Source organism: Suncus etruscus, chromosome 16, assembly GCF_024139225.1.
Source record: "Suncus etruscus isolate mSunEtr1 chromosome 16, mSunEtr1.pri.cur, whole genome shotgun sequence".
Classification (NCBI taxonomy): Eukaryota; Metazoa; Chordata; class Mammalia; order Eulipotyphla; family Soricidae; genus Suncus; species Suncus etruscus.
Genome location: NC_064863.1, coordinates 43,166,453 through 43,181,799, shown reverse-complemented (window position 1 = coordinate 43,181,799; position 15,347 = coordinate 43,166,453). Strand labels below are relative to the sequence as shown.

Here is a 15,347-nt window from a genome sequence, read left to right as displayed (position 1 = left end):
TTTCCAAGAAAAATTTAAAATATGTTTAAAATCTTTAAATGTGCCCCCAGCGCACAGCGAGTTGGGTTTGCCTGCTATGAAATTTCTCTCCCTCCATTTCAAGGCCCCCATTGCTGAGCTGCTGTGAATGGATTTGGTATGATCCTGTGCCTGCCCGTTGGATGGAGAAATAGCTGACCTGGCCCCAGGGTTGCTGGGCCAGATGACTGCAGAGCCTTCTCACAATGTCCTCGAACAGGAGTCAAAATCCCCACGGACTGAAGCAGATCTACCTGCCCCAGTTCTGGCACGACCTCCACACTGGCATCCAGCAGGTCTACTATACCAGGCAGAGCATGGCTATGTCCAGATATATGGAGCTCTATACCCATGCCTACATCTACTGCAGTAATGTTCACCAGTCGAGGCAAGATCCGGGGGATGGTGTCCCTCCCACCAAGTCGAAGAAGGGCCAGACCCCTAGAGAAATTCAGTTGGTGGGCTTAAAGAGTTTTTGAAGAATTACTTGACAAATCTTCCCAAAGATGGAGAAGACCTGATGGACGAGAATGTCCTCAAGTTCTACATGCAGCATTGGGAGGACTATCGGTTCTCCAGCGAAGTGCTCAATGGAATCTGCGCCTACCTCAATAGACAATGGGTGCGCTGTGAATGTGACAAAGGCATCTACAGGATCTACTCACTTGCAAGGCTGGAGAGAGTGTCTGTTCTGGCCGCTGAGTAAACAGATTACAAATGCTGTCTTAAAGCTGATTGAAAAGGAAAGAAATGGCGAGACCATCAATACCAGACTGATTAGAGGCATGGTGCAGTCCTATGTGGAACTGGGTCTAAATAAAGATGAGGCCTTTGCCAAGGGCCCCACTTTAACGGTCCATAAAGAATCCTTTGAGTCACAGGTTTTGGCTGACACTGAGAGATTTTATACCAGGGAGAGCACGGAGTTCTTGCAGCAGAACCCAGTTACGAAATACATGAAAAAAGTCAAGGCCCGTCTGCTGGAGGAGCAGCAGAAGGTACAGGTATATCTGCATGAGAGTATGCAGTATGAGCTGGCCCAGAAATGTGAGCAAGTGCTGATGGAGAAGTACCTGGAAATTTTCCACACTGAGTTCCAGAACCTTCTGAACACAGACAAGAATGAAGATTTGGGCCGCATGTATTATCTCGTGTCCAAAACCCAGGATGGCCTGGGCGAGTTGACAAAACTTCTGGAGATGTACATACATAATCAAGGCCTTGCTGCCATTGAGAAGTATGGGAAAGCTGCTTTACATGACCCCAGAATGTACGTGCAGACTCTGTTGGATGTCCATAAGAAATATAATGCCTTGATCATGTCAACCTTTAACAATGATTCCTACTTTGTGGCAGCCTTGAACAAGGCTTGTGGGTACTTTATCAACAACAATGCTATTACCAAGATGATCCAGTCGTCCAGCAAGTCACCGGAGCTGCTGGCCCAGTACTGTGGCTCCTTGTTGAAGAAAAGTTCCAAGAACCCAGAAGAAGCCGACGTGGAGGATACACTCAATCAAGTGATGGTGGTCTTGAAGCACATAGAGGATAAAGACGTGTTCCTGAAGTTCTATACCAAGATGCTGGCCAAACGGCTCATGTATCAGAATAGTGCGAATGACGATGCTGAAGCAAGCATGATCTTGAAGCTCCAAGAATGTGGTTTCAAGTATACTTCCCAGCTTAAGCGGATGTTTCAAGATATTGACATAAACAAAGATTTGAACAAGCAATTTAAAAAGCACCTGACCAATTCTGAGCCACTGGACCTGGATTTCAGTATCCAAATCCTGAATTCAAGCTCATGGCCCTTTCAGCAGTCCTGCATCACCTTCACTTTGCCATCAGAGCTGGAGCGGAGTTACCAGTGCTTCATGGCTTTCTATGCCAATCAGCACAGCAGCCAAAGCTGATATGGCTCTACCAGCTGTCCAAGGGGGAGCTGGTCACCAACTGCTTCAAGAACAGATACATTTTGCATGCATCCACCTTCCAGATGACCATCTTGCTCCAGTACAACATGAAGAATGCCTACACAGTGAAGCAGCTTAGGAACAGCACCCAGATCAAAAAGGACATCTTGGCCCATGTCCTGCAGATTCTATTAAAGTCCAAGCTACTGGTCCTGGAAGACGAGAACGTAAATGTGGACGAGGTGGAATTGAAGCCAGATACTTTAATAAAATTGTATCTGGGGTTATAAAATTAAAAAGTTAAGGGTGAACATCAACATGCCGATGAAAGCAGAGCAGAATCAGGAACAGGAGACCACGCACAAGAACATTAAAGAGAACCGAAAACTGCTCATTCAGGCTGCCATTGTATGGATCATGAAGATGATGAAGGTTCTGAAGCACCAACAACTCCTTGGAGAAATGTTCACCCAGCTGTCATCCTGGTTCAAACCTTAAGTCCCTGTGATTAAAAAATGCATTGACATACTGATTGAGAAGGAGTATTTGGAGCGAGTGGACAGGGAGAGTGACACCTACAGTTATTTGGCTTAGGCCTTCCAGAACATTCTGACTGGTCCACACACAAAGGAAACATAACAGCCTGGTGAGACTGAGAGCCTGGTTGTGCAGACCAAGGTCACCCCATGTACATAGATTGTTCCTCGGATCCATGCCAGCAGCCGGGCCTGGGCCGACAGGGCTGCATGTGGCTGCATCTCAACCCACCCGTTGGCCCTGTGTGAGCATGCACAGCCGAGTGGACCCATGTGTAACCTGCTATGAGAAGCCATTTGTATAGTGTGTTTCATTTTTTAATGTGTAAAAATAAAGGAAATTAAAGGATTTCTGTACAAGTCGCAAAAACAAACAAAAAAAACAAAACTAAAAAACAACCCAACAACAACAAACAAAATAAAACCTTTTAAATATATTTAAGTAATCTTCTAAAATGTATTGAAACATTTGCCAGGAAAGGGTGTATAGTTATGAGTGACCCAAGCAAGAGCCAGGAGTAGCCTGAATACCACTGGGTGTGGCACAAAAATCAAATAAATAAACAAGTTGCCAGGAACACAAGAACTGAGTTTATAAACAGTGTCCTAAAGCAGATTTACTTTGATAGCAATAGGGTAGTGCCTGCTTTTCTTGGAAGCATTTGGGAAACTTGCACAAATACTAGAGCAGATAAGGACTCTACAAAAAAAAAAAACTATAAGTGAATATCTCTGATGAATATAGATGCAAAAGTTTAAGCCTATTATTAGTAAATGAAGTTCAGCAGCATAGGAAAAGGATCACACACCATGACCAAGTGAGTCTTAACTTTGGCTGTGATGATGTCACCAATAAATGTAAAGGCTGTAGGTGCAGGGCTCAAGTACACAAATGGAAGGTAGATGTTATACTCCTGTCATTTTATAGGATTGCAAACTAGGAATAAATTAATGAAATTTGGGGCTGGAGCGGTGGTGCAAGTGTTTGCCTTGCCTGCACTAGCATAGGATGGACTGCGATTTGATCCCCTGGCATTCCATATAGTCCTCTGTGCCTCCCAGGAGTGATTCCTGAGCACATAGCCAGGAGTAACCTCTGAGCATCACCAGGCCCCCAAAACAAACAAAAAATAAATTAATGAAATTTCACATAGAAAATAAAACAGAAGGGCTGAAGAGATAAACTAAGTTAATGGGATGAATCAAATGCTCTGTATTAAGGAGTCTGGATTTGATGTCTGGCTTCATCTGGCACCTGAGCACCACTAGGAGTGACCCCCCTAAGACCAGAATTGGTATATCCCCAGTGCTTCCACAAGTGGCACTAAGTCAAACCAAAGGGGGGAAAATATATTCTGGCAAATTTCTCTACCTTATGCTTACCGTATTTGCCGGCATATAAGACGACCGGGCGTATAAGACAACCCCCTAATTTTGCAGTTAAAACATAGGTTTAGGCCTATATTCGCTGTATCAGACAGAACGTTCCTGTGCTGCATGTGCTGCATGTGTTCCTGTGCTTATGTACCACAGTGAGCCAATCACAACAAGCAAAGTTCAAAGGTTATACTGTAATAGACTTTCTCTCTGACTCTGGCCAATCTGAGCAGGCTTTTTACAGTGTAGATTCAGGTCCAGAACATTGTCTCATTTGCATGCATAAAAAGCCTGCTTGGATTGGCTGAGTTAGAGAGGCGGTCCAAGCAGCCTTGCAGTGATTGGTGCAGGATCGAGTTGGAAAATTCGTTTTGTGGCAATATTCAGACAATTTTTGTCTAGCGGCATATTGAAACATTTTTCGGGACATACTCAGCATAAAAGATGACCCCCAATTTTCGGCTGACTTTTTTTTTGTTTCAAAAGTCTTCTTATACGCCGGAAAATACGGTAATATAAATATATAGGAGAGAATTTAAAATTTAATATATATGTCCCCCATCACCTATTTCTGCATTTTTGAACATAAAAGTCATGATTATAGAAGCAGGAAAAGCCTTTGGTAAAGCATAAAGTCCTTCCATAGAAATTGAAAAACTTGGGTATAGAAGAGTATAACTTAGCATAATAAAGGTCATATGTTAGCAAATACCATGTTCCAGGGTGACTTTTCTCATCTTATTGCTCCACTCAACTGAAAGTACTAACTAATCATTTAAATGAGCGGCATCCAAATCAGAAAGAAAGAAGTCAAACAATTTCTGCTAGCAAATGACAAATAGCCATCCAGCGACCAGCTAAACCACCAGCAACCAGCAACCCACTCCCAAAGTTACTAGACATTATACATTTAGTAAAACTGCATACTATAAAGTCAACACACAAGGGCTAGAGAAATCATACAGAGGATAAAGCATTTGCCTTGCATGTGGCCACCCATGTTCAATTCCCAGCATCCTATACAGAATCCTGAGCTCACCAAGTGTGATTCCTCAGTGCAGAGACAGGAGTCTCTCTTGAGCAGAGCTGGGTGGCCCAACAATGCAGCAATAATAACCAAACACTAATGTATAGAAATCGGTTTTATTTTATACACCAACTGAAAAACATTGAAAAAGAAATATCTTTCACAATAGCATCACAAACAATAAAACAATTTTAGAATAAATTTGACCCCAGGGAGAAAGATCTGTAATCTGAAAGTTATGAGATTTTGGTGGTAGAAATTGGAGAAGACACAAATAAATGGAAAGATATTCCCTACTCATGAGTTGAAGACTTAATATTGTTAGAGTGTTCGTATTACTTGAAGCAAACCACATGTTCAATGCAATCTGGATAAATTTTTCTGTATCATTTTTCATAGAAATAAGTCTAAAAATGTATATGGAATTATAATAACTAGTCAAAACAATCCTGTGGGCTAAAGTGATATTTCAATGGGCTGAGGTACATATTTTGCATACAGGAGGCTTGGGTTTGGTCCCTATAGGGTCCATCAAGTACTAGTGGAGGTAAACTCTGAGTACCACATAGTGTAGCCCCCCCACTAAATACACACACACACACACACACAACAATGATAATCTTGAAAGAGACTATCAGAGCTGGAAACATACTTTCTGATTTTCAAGCTGTCTTACAAAGTTATAGTAAACAAAACAGTACAGTGTTAGATTAAAACCAGAGCAGTACCAAACATATAGGTCAGTGGAACAGAATATGAGAATCTAGAAATAAACACATATAGGCCAGATAATTTGAGAAGAAAGCAAAATTAAATGTGAAAAATAATATTTAATAATTGATGTGGCAAAAACTAGATAATCACATGCAGAGACATGCAATGAAACCTCTATTTTATGTTGTGCAGGAAAATTAAGTCAAAACAAATTAAAGCCCTAAACATAAGACCTGAAACAGCAAAACTATACAAAAAAGTACAGAATAAAAAATCCTTGACTGGGGCCAGAGCTATAGCGCAGTAGCAGGGCATTTGCCTTGCATGCTGCTGACCCAGGACAGACCTGGGTTCAATCCCCGGCGTCCCATATGGTCTCCCAAGCTAGGAGCAATTTCTGAGCGCATAGCCAGGAGTAACCCCTGAGCATCACGGGTGTGGCCCAAACCCCCCCCCCCCCCACACACAAATTCTTGACTTTGGTATTGGCGTTTATTTTATTTTTTTCAGTTAGTGATAGAAAACTTTATTGAAAAATAGAAGAGAAAGAATTCCCCAGCTGGGAAGGCTTGGCCAAAGTTCTTTATTTTATTATTTATATAATAATATCTATTTTATTTATTAGTTATTTTTGTTTTTGTTTTGTTTTGTTTTATTTTGTTTTTGGCTCTGCCTACAGTAATCACTCCTGGCAGGCTTAGGGGACCATATAAGACTCCATTCAGGGGCCGGAGAGATAGCATGGAGGTAAGGCATTTGCCTTGCATGTGGAAGGATGGTGGTTTGAATCCCGGCATCCCGTACGGTCCCCTGAGCCTGCCAGGAGCGATTTCTGAGCATAGAGCCAGGAGTAACCCCTAAGCACTGCTGGGTGTGACCCAAAAACAAAAAACAAAAACAAAAAAAGACTCTATTCAGGGATTGAACCTTGGTCAGCTGTGTGCAAGGCAAGCATCCTACCTACTGTACTATTGCTCCAGCCTTATATTTTATTTTTATTTTATTTTATTTTATTTTATTTGTTTTTGTTTTTTTTTGGGGGGTCACACCCGGCAGCCCTCAGGAGTTACTTCTGGCTTTATGCTCAGAAATCACCCTGGCAGGCACAGGGGACCATATGGTATGCCGGGATTTGAAGCACTGTCCTTCTGCATGAAAGGCAAATGCCTTACCTCCATGTTATCTCTCTGGCCCCTCATATTTTATTTTTCAAAATGACACCCAGAGCACAAGTAACAATGCCCAACATAAGTAAGTAGTTCTACATACAACCAACAATCTTCTGTGCAGTAAAAGAATTAATCAATAAAATGAAAACTCAAGCTACTTCCTGGGAGAAAATATTTACATACCAAGTACAGCATTCTTTAATTCAAATTTAGAATTTCTAGTTGGGAGGACTGTATATATTTCCTCACATAACATATAAGTTTAAGCCAACTATTTTCAAAGAGATTGTTCTTTTCTCAGCAACATACTAAAATTTTTTGTTTTGTGTTTGGAGGACTTGGGTGCCACACCTGGTGGTACTTTGGGGCTGTTCTGTGATCTGTGCTAAAGAGAGGGTGTCTCTACTGGCAGAAGGGGGCCATGTGGCACTAAGATTGAATCTGGGTCAACATTGTGCAAGGTAACTGTAATTACCCTTGTACTATTAACTAGCATTAACTAAATCAACAAATTGTTTTTTTTTTTTTTTTTTTTTTTTTGGTTTTTGGGTCACACTGTCAGTGCTCAGGGGTTACTGCTGGCTCTATGCTCAGAAATCACTCCTGGCAGGCTCGGGGGACCATATGGGGTGCCCAGATTCAAATCACCATCCTTCTGCATGCAAGGCAAACACCTCACCTCCATGCTATCTCTCCGGCCCCTACAAATTGTTATTCTATGGGTTAGAAATGGAAGATTGAACTTCGTGGAGGGACATTTCCTCTGGGTTTCTCAGGAGGTGCCATCATATTGTCTGCGATGGACGGAAAAGAATGTTTCTGGAGAGAGAGAGAGAGAGAGAGAGAGAGAGAGAGAGAGAGAGAGAGAGACAGAGAGACAGAGAGACAGAGAGACAGAGAGACAGAGAGAGAGACAGAGACAGAGAGAGACAGAGAGAGAGAGAGACAGAGAGAGAGAGACAGAGAGAGAGAGACAGAGACAGAGAGACAGAGACAGAGACAGAGACAGAGAGAGACAGAGAGACAGAGAGAGATCAAGTTGGTACAGATGTGTATTTGCTTTTCTGACAAACTATTGCAGTGCTGGTTTATAGAACTTTCTAGATTGATGGAAAAGTTCAGCTTCTATATCATTCACTCTGTCACCCATACCTATTGAGTACTTGAAGTGTAGTTGTGTAACCAAGAACTGATTTTCTTTATTTTCTGGGTCACAACCAGTGGTTCTCAGGATTTACTCCTGGCTCTACTCTTAGGTTGCACCTCTGGTGGTGCTCAGTGGTGAGGACCAGTTGTGTGCAAGACAAGAAACTTACCTGCTATGTGATCTCTCCAGCCCATGAAGAAACTGGCTTTGCAGACCAAATTCAACTGCTCTTATTCTTCAAAAGAAACAAAAGCCCTAAAGAAGTTTTTGCGTTTTTTCCCTTTCTTTTGACCTTCCTACCAAAAACACCCCTTTAAGTCCCTGCAACAGTCCTTGAATGCTGGTTTCAACACATTTCCCTTTCTTTCTTTTTATTATTATTATATATATTTTTATTTTTAATTTTTAATTATGAGAACAATGATGCAAAGAGGACAAGGTAAAGTTACAGTGGAAGGACAATTGCCCATAAACAGAGTTCTCAGAAGAAATCCCCTTGATGATGCCTAAATATTGAACTTACAGTCAAAGAACATTAAGAAACATAAGGCAGAACCCATGTACAATTACTTTGTCCACAAGCCCCCAGATTGTAGTACATTATAACATTTCTTAGCAGTACACAAAGCAATCTAAAGCATGAGATTTATGTGACTTCTTAAACATTGAAGGCATAGTATATTTTTTATATTTTCATGCACATGCATATTGGTTTAAGTTAACATCAAAAGTTTAAGAGGTTTTTTTTTAAGGGTTAGAGTTAAAAGAGCACAGTAAAAACGGTATTAGAGTGGCAAATATTGTTTGCATAGGCCCACCAAAATATGGGAGACATAGAAAGGAAAAGCCTTGGTCTAAATACAAGGAGACCCTACCCCTGAAGTTTCCTGGCATAAGACCAACTCTAGGTTCCAGGCAAACTAGTTTGTTCAATCCAAGTCATTGTCTGTAGTGTCAATACAGTCTTATATTTCATGCAGTCTCTATTGTTGGCATCAGGTTTCTGTATTAAAGATCTTGAAATCTGCACATCCTACATTGAAGTCAGGCTGGTGTGGAATATCCTCTAGTTTCACCTCACAATTAAGGGACAATACAGAAAGCCCAGTCCAGTAAGCAGGTCATTGTTGTTAAGTCTTCTCAGTGTTAAGGGAAGTCTATTTTAAGTAGGTTGATGTCAGAGCAGTGGTAGGGTCTTCCCTGGTAGAGAATTGCCTCCAGGTGATGTTATAGACAACCTTGGATGTTTTGTAGATGTCTTCCCTAGATCAGGGGTAAATGGAGAATGCCCATTCTTCTGAGGCCTGTGCCAGGTCATTATGTCAATGTTCAGGGTGTAAGGTCCCATTGCACTACAAGATTTGTGTGTTCCCATCTCTATTAGATAAGAACTTATTTGTATGTATAGTATTTTCCCATTTTAATGTGCCTAAGCAAACAAGAAATAAAGCCACGTGGCATTATCGGAGTATATGGGGGCGTAAGAACACGTCCAACAATACCCATAACTTGGTTCAAACATTAGCATTAAACTGAGGGACTCTTTCACCAAATTCCCTATTGAACAGTTCACAAAGAGAAGAAAAGATTAAAAAAAAAGGGGGGGAAATCGTCAGTGTATAAGAAAATATCCAGCAAGAGTTATAGCTGTCAAAGAAAACACACATAAAATGTTGAAAAGACATATGTATACATTCTATGCCTTTTGGAATAGTTGGGGGGGGGTGTTAACTTCAGGGCACCACTATGGTCTGTGACTTAGGATTCTACAGTACTTAAGTTAAAAAGGGTAAATGTGGAGTAAAGATGATAGGGGGTGAGAGAGTTAAGAGAAAAATGATCTTTTGTAGGGGTGTGCGAAAGGGCAGAGTACAAAATGGACATTCTGCATACACAAAAACATAATTCAATGATAGTGAGAACTATTAATGTAATAAACTATTAATGTATCAAAACCGAGCGGTTTTGAAAATATAGACTGGTAAGAGATTACCAGTGACTGCTTTAGTGCAACCCACAAGTAAAGCCTAGGGTAACCTTCAAGCTCCGACGAGGGACCCCCCTCGCTGGCTTGCCCAGGCATGTGGCTCGGGGAGCCCTGGAGATCTGGAGCAAGGCGGTAGAGGGGTTCTGGGGTCACTCAAGTCCCGCAACCCCCCTAGGTCTGGTTAAGAAGGCCTCTGACATGGCGGAGGCCTGCCGAACCCCATGCTGGTAGAGACTCCTGGCTCCCAGGAAGGAAAGAGAACCTTCAAGAAGCTGGGAGGCCAGAAGTTCAGGGCCCCCACCCAGACCCTCCCTAAGGAGCCGAGTGGGGACTGGGGGAAGTCCTAGGGCTTTCAAGCTCTGCTGAGGGACCCACCTCGCTGGCTTGCCCAGGCATGTGGCCCAGGGAAGCCCTGGAAATCTGGAGCAAGGCGGTAGAGGGGTGCTGGGGCCCTTTCTACTCATATTCTTTTTGCAATATTTGCCCACTTGGTGTTGACATTCAATGCTTTGTTCCCATTTTGTTTGCTACCTACAGTAAAAAAAAACCAAAAAACACCGTCATATCTAATCTGTATCCCATTTTCTAACATAATTCTTTGTGTTGAAAGGTGATTGATGTTTTTTTGGGCCAGATACCACTTTCCTGCACTTTAATTAAACCCACCTTTAAACACTGTTGTTGATTGCATTTACTGGCTTGCTAGTGCCCTGGTTTAATTCCTGCTGTTGTTGGCTTTATTCTTCCTTTTGGTATGTCTTATTTTTATTAAACTCTGGCTGAAATGTTCTCCTGGCATTTGGAGACCAAGGAGGTTGGTCTGTTTTGTAATTGGGAAAGGGGAGTGTAGAATTAAATAATTTACGATGGTGCTGGATTGAGATGGATGGATGGAGGGATCTTTCTCTGCCATCCCAGGCCACGTGGCTCCGCAATCCCCATTCAGCTGGCGGGTCCCAGGTTTAGGTGAACCGCGAATCAGACTCATCCAGAGACAGGCATCAGGAATCATCAACTTTTATTCATGCCTTATCCACCACATGTGTGGCCTATATCATAACCTTTTAAGCATTCAGCCATTCTTAGCTAGCCCTGCATCTTAACTCCTTTCAGCCATCTTCCCTTTGACCTCCATGCTGGCAAAAGACCAAAAAAGGCCTAGTCCCCTCTGGTCAAAGCCTTATCTACCCTTTCCAAGACTCCTCCCAGAAAATGGGCGGGGTCTTGTAGGTAAGGTCAAGTTACCTAGGAAGAATGGGGGGGGGGGTGGAATGAGGCTTCAGGGAGGGTGTACTCTTAATTTTGTTGACAGAAGTGTGTCTCCTCATCACCCTATTTAGACCAACTTGAGAAACACAAATAGGCTTTTCTTTCATCAACTCAGAGGTCCTGCCTGCCACAGACTCATGATGAGGGCTCTGGAACATTTCTATTCAAGAGGCAAGCTTCATTTGATCAAAAAAGCAAGTGTTCCCTGGGAGTCTGGAGTGACCCGGGGAAATCTTGGTTTAGCAGTAAAGGCAATTGAACTGCTCTACTGGGAAAGAAGCAGCCACAGAGCATGGTGAGGCATTGTGGGGCAAAACAGAAGGTAGGGTTACAACAGCCTGGTGGGAATAATCCATGATAGGCAGCTGAATGTACAAAAAAGAATGGAGAGAAACAAAGAAACAGAGAGGTCAGTTTTCATAAGACAGAATTTTATTCATACTGGTACTTCTAGGCCATTTGCCAACTGTTCAATTCCATTACAAATAGTCCAGTGCTGTAATAGTGATCAAAACACATAAAATATTGTGCCTACAATTGGATAGCCGCTTGCAAAAAATTGAACGTAGACCCCCAGCTATCATCATGCACGAAGGTAAAATCCAAATGGATTAAAGACCTCGATATCAGCCCCAAAACCATAAGATATATAGAACAGCACATAGGCAAGACACTCCAGGACATTACAGGCATCTTCAAGGAGGAAACTGCACTCTCCAAGCAAGTGAAAGCAGAGATTAACAGATGGGAATATATTAAGCTGAGAAGTTTCTGCACCTCAAAGGAAATAGTGCCCAGGATACAAGAGCCACCCACTGAGTGGGAGAAACTATTCACCCAATACCCATCAGATAAGGGGCTAATCTCCAAAATATACAAGGCACTGACAGAACTTTACAAGAAAAAAACATCTAATCCCATCAAAAAATGGGGAGAAGAAATGAACAGACACTTTGACAAAGAAGAAATACAAATGGCCAAGAGACACATGAAAAAATGCTCCACATCACTAATCATCAGGGAGATGCAAATCAAAACAACGATGAGATACCACCTCACACCACAGAGAATGGCACACATCACAAAGAATGAGAACAAACAGTGTTGGCGGGGATGTGGAGAGAAAGGAACTCTTATCCACTGCTGGTGGGAATGCCGTCTAGTTCAACCTTTATGGAAAGCGATATGGAGATTCCTTCAAAAACTGGAAATCGAGCTCCCATATGATCCAGCTATACCACTCCTAGGAATATACCCTAGGAACACAAAAATACAGTACAAAAACCCCTTCCTTACACCTATATTCATTGCAGCACTATTTACCATAGCAAGACTCTGGAAACAACCAAGATGCCCTTCAACAGATGAATGGCTAAAGAAACTGTGGTACATATACACAATGGAATATTATGCAGCTGTCAGGAGAGATGAAGTCATGAAATTTTCCTATACATGGATGTATACGGAATCTATTATGCTGAGTGAAATAAGTCAGAGAGAGAGAGAAAAACGCAGAATGGTCTCACTCATCTATGGGTTTTAAGAGAAATGAAAGACATTCTTGCAATAATAATTTCCAGACACAAAAGTGAAAAGAGCTGGATGTTCCAGCTCACCATAGGAAGCTCACCACAAAGAGTGATGAGTTTAGTTAGAGAAATAACTACATTTTGAATTTTCCTTATAATGAGAATGTATGAGGGAAATGGAGAGCCTGTTTAGAGTACAGGCGGGGGTTGGGTGGGTAGGAGGGAGACTTGGACATTGGTGATGGGAATGTTGCACTGGTGATGGGTGGTGTTCTTTACATGACTGAAACCCAAAAACAATCATGTATGGTGCCTAATGGAGCCAAAAATTTTGGCACAGGGTGGGAGGGTGAGCATGGGGAAAAAGATAATACAAAAAGTCATAAGGAAATTAGAGTTTATTAGTGGGCACAGTTGTTAGGGTTTGGAGTCGAAGGATGAGACCACATAATTGAAATAAAGCAAAGCAAAGCTTTATTTCATCTACTAACAAGCTACAAACTGATCAAGCAGGGCCACCTCCCTCAGGAGGTGACCCCACCAAAGGGTCACAAGCCAAGTTATATAGGACTAAAAGCAGGAAGTCCTGACTTTTACATTGATTGATAATTGTCTGGGTGTTTCAAGGGTATTTCATCAAATTCTTTTATGGCTAAATATCTAGGATGGTATTTTGTAGTTTATAGGGCCTTGGTTCAGCATCATTATTATTGGAATAGAAACTTAACCCTTATATGGAACTTAGCATTATTAGCCTTAAGTGGAAACTTAACATTAAGTTGACAAAATAAAGTCCCTTATGCTCCAGGCTTCACACAGTAGGTCAGGAAACAAAAATGCACAGGTGGAGGAAGGATTGTTAAGTCTCCCCGTAGCACTCAAGAACATGCAGTGCCAGGGATCGAACACAGAACTCCAGACGTCATCTTTCTGCAGACTTGCAATTGATTGATTGCTTTATTGATTCATTCATCTGTACCACACATGCAATGTGCAGAACTTTCTTCAGGCTCTGTGGTCAGAAATTATTCCTAATTGTGCTTGGGGAACCAGAGGCTGTGCTGGGGATCAAAATAGGGTCTACATGTAAGGCAAGTACTTAACCTTTGTATCTCTTTGACTCTGAGACCTGCAATTTAAAAACATTTTTATCACTTATTTATTTACTTGTTTTGAATTTGAAGCCACACTTATTGGTGTGTAGGGTGGGGGTTGCTGTTGGATGATGCTGTGGGGTAACATGTGGTGCCAGGGATAGAGAACCCAGGCTTCCTTCTTGCAAAGCACATGCTCATCCCATTGACTCATCTCTTTAGTTCCTAAATAGATGAGGGTGGTGGAGTAGTAGTACAGACAGCAGGTAGGGTACTTGCCTTGAACATAGCTGATCTGTATTAGATCCTGGCATCCCAAATGTCCCTAGCCTGCCAGGAGTAATTTCTGAATGCTGAACTAGGAGTAAGCTTTGAGCACTACTGGGTGTGGATGTTACCCCAAAACAAAATGTGTGTGTAGGTACCTCCAACCAGTGCTTAGGGGGTCTGGGAACCTCACTAGCCAACTGGACCAGTGATTCAGTCAAGATCTGGAGGATGTGGTATGTTCAGACCCTGTGGTACTGGGGATACCTGGGCCACCCCAATAATGCTGGGATTTGAATGACCAATGCTGTTCATTTTAAACATATAGCAAATATCTTATGGAAAAAATAGATTAGCATCTATAACAATGCCTAGATCTAAAAATGCTAATTGAATTAACAGATCAACCCTTTTCTGTTCTTCTCTATTTTTTTTTATTTGTTTTGCTTTGTTTTAGGGCCATACCGATCAGTCTCACTATTTACTTATGGTTCTGTTTTCAGGAATTAACCTTGGTAGGTTCAGGGGGTCACATGGGGTCCAACCTGGGCGGGTTGCATGCAACATAAACTCCCTATTTGAACTATTTCTCCAGTCCCTTCTTAATCATTTTTGTGGGTAGTTGGTGATGCTCAGAGGTTAATTTTGCTCTGCATTCAGGAATTATTCCTGGCTGAATCAGAGGGTTATTGGGAGAGTTGAGGCTTAAACTCAAGTTGGCCAAATGCAAGGTAAATGCCCTACCTACTATGCTATTGCCCCATACCCAGTTTTCAATCTTGAGCTGTGCTTGAGACTGAGTGTGGAATCTACTTATATCTATCCTGCTCCCTATTTCTTATTAAAATATTGGGGCCGGAGCAGTGGCGCTAGAGGTTAGGCGTCTGCCTTGCAAGTGCTAGCCTAGGACGAACCTCGGTTCAATCCTCTAGCGTTCCATATGGTACCCCCAAGCCAGGAGCGATTTCTGTGTGCATCTCCAGGAGTAACCCCTGAGTGTCAATGGGTGTGGCCTAAAACAAAACAACGAAAGAACAAACAAACAAACAAACAAAAACAAACAAAATCTTTTATTCTTTCTCCACAATGAATATTCCTTAAGGTCAACTTCTCATTATAAGTCCCAGAATTTATCAGAAGTAAAAGAGCCTTATTCAATTGTCTGAAATATGAACGATACAGTATTATGGTCTTCAGCCAGTACCTTCTCAAGCTGTAAAGGCAAATTCCCTGAAACACAGAATTGTGTACATCACATGTATGAGCTGTGAGGCAATGAAGTGTGTGTGTGTGGGAAGAG

At 42.0% G+C, this 15,347-nt stretch overlaps 2 protein-coding genes across 2 annotated transcripts in view; both read left to right on the top strand.

Moving 5' to 3' along the window:
• Positions 1–15,347, top strand: part of OCIAD2 (OCIA domain containing 2) — a 945,756-nt gene that overhangs the window by 82,578 nt on the left and 847,831 nt on the right. The window lies entirely within an intron of this gene.
• Positions 225–2,525, top strand: LOC126032439 (cullin-1-like). Its single transcript, XM_049790117.1, is given in 5 exon segments — positions 225–480; positions 483–687; positions 689–1,920; positions 1,923–2,212; positions 2,214–2,525. Coding segments are annotated over 5 exon segments (2,295 nt in total).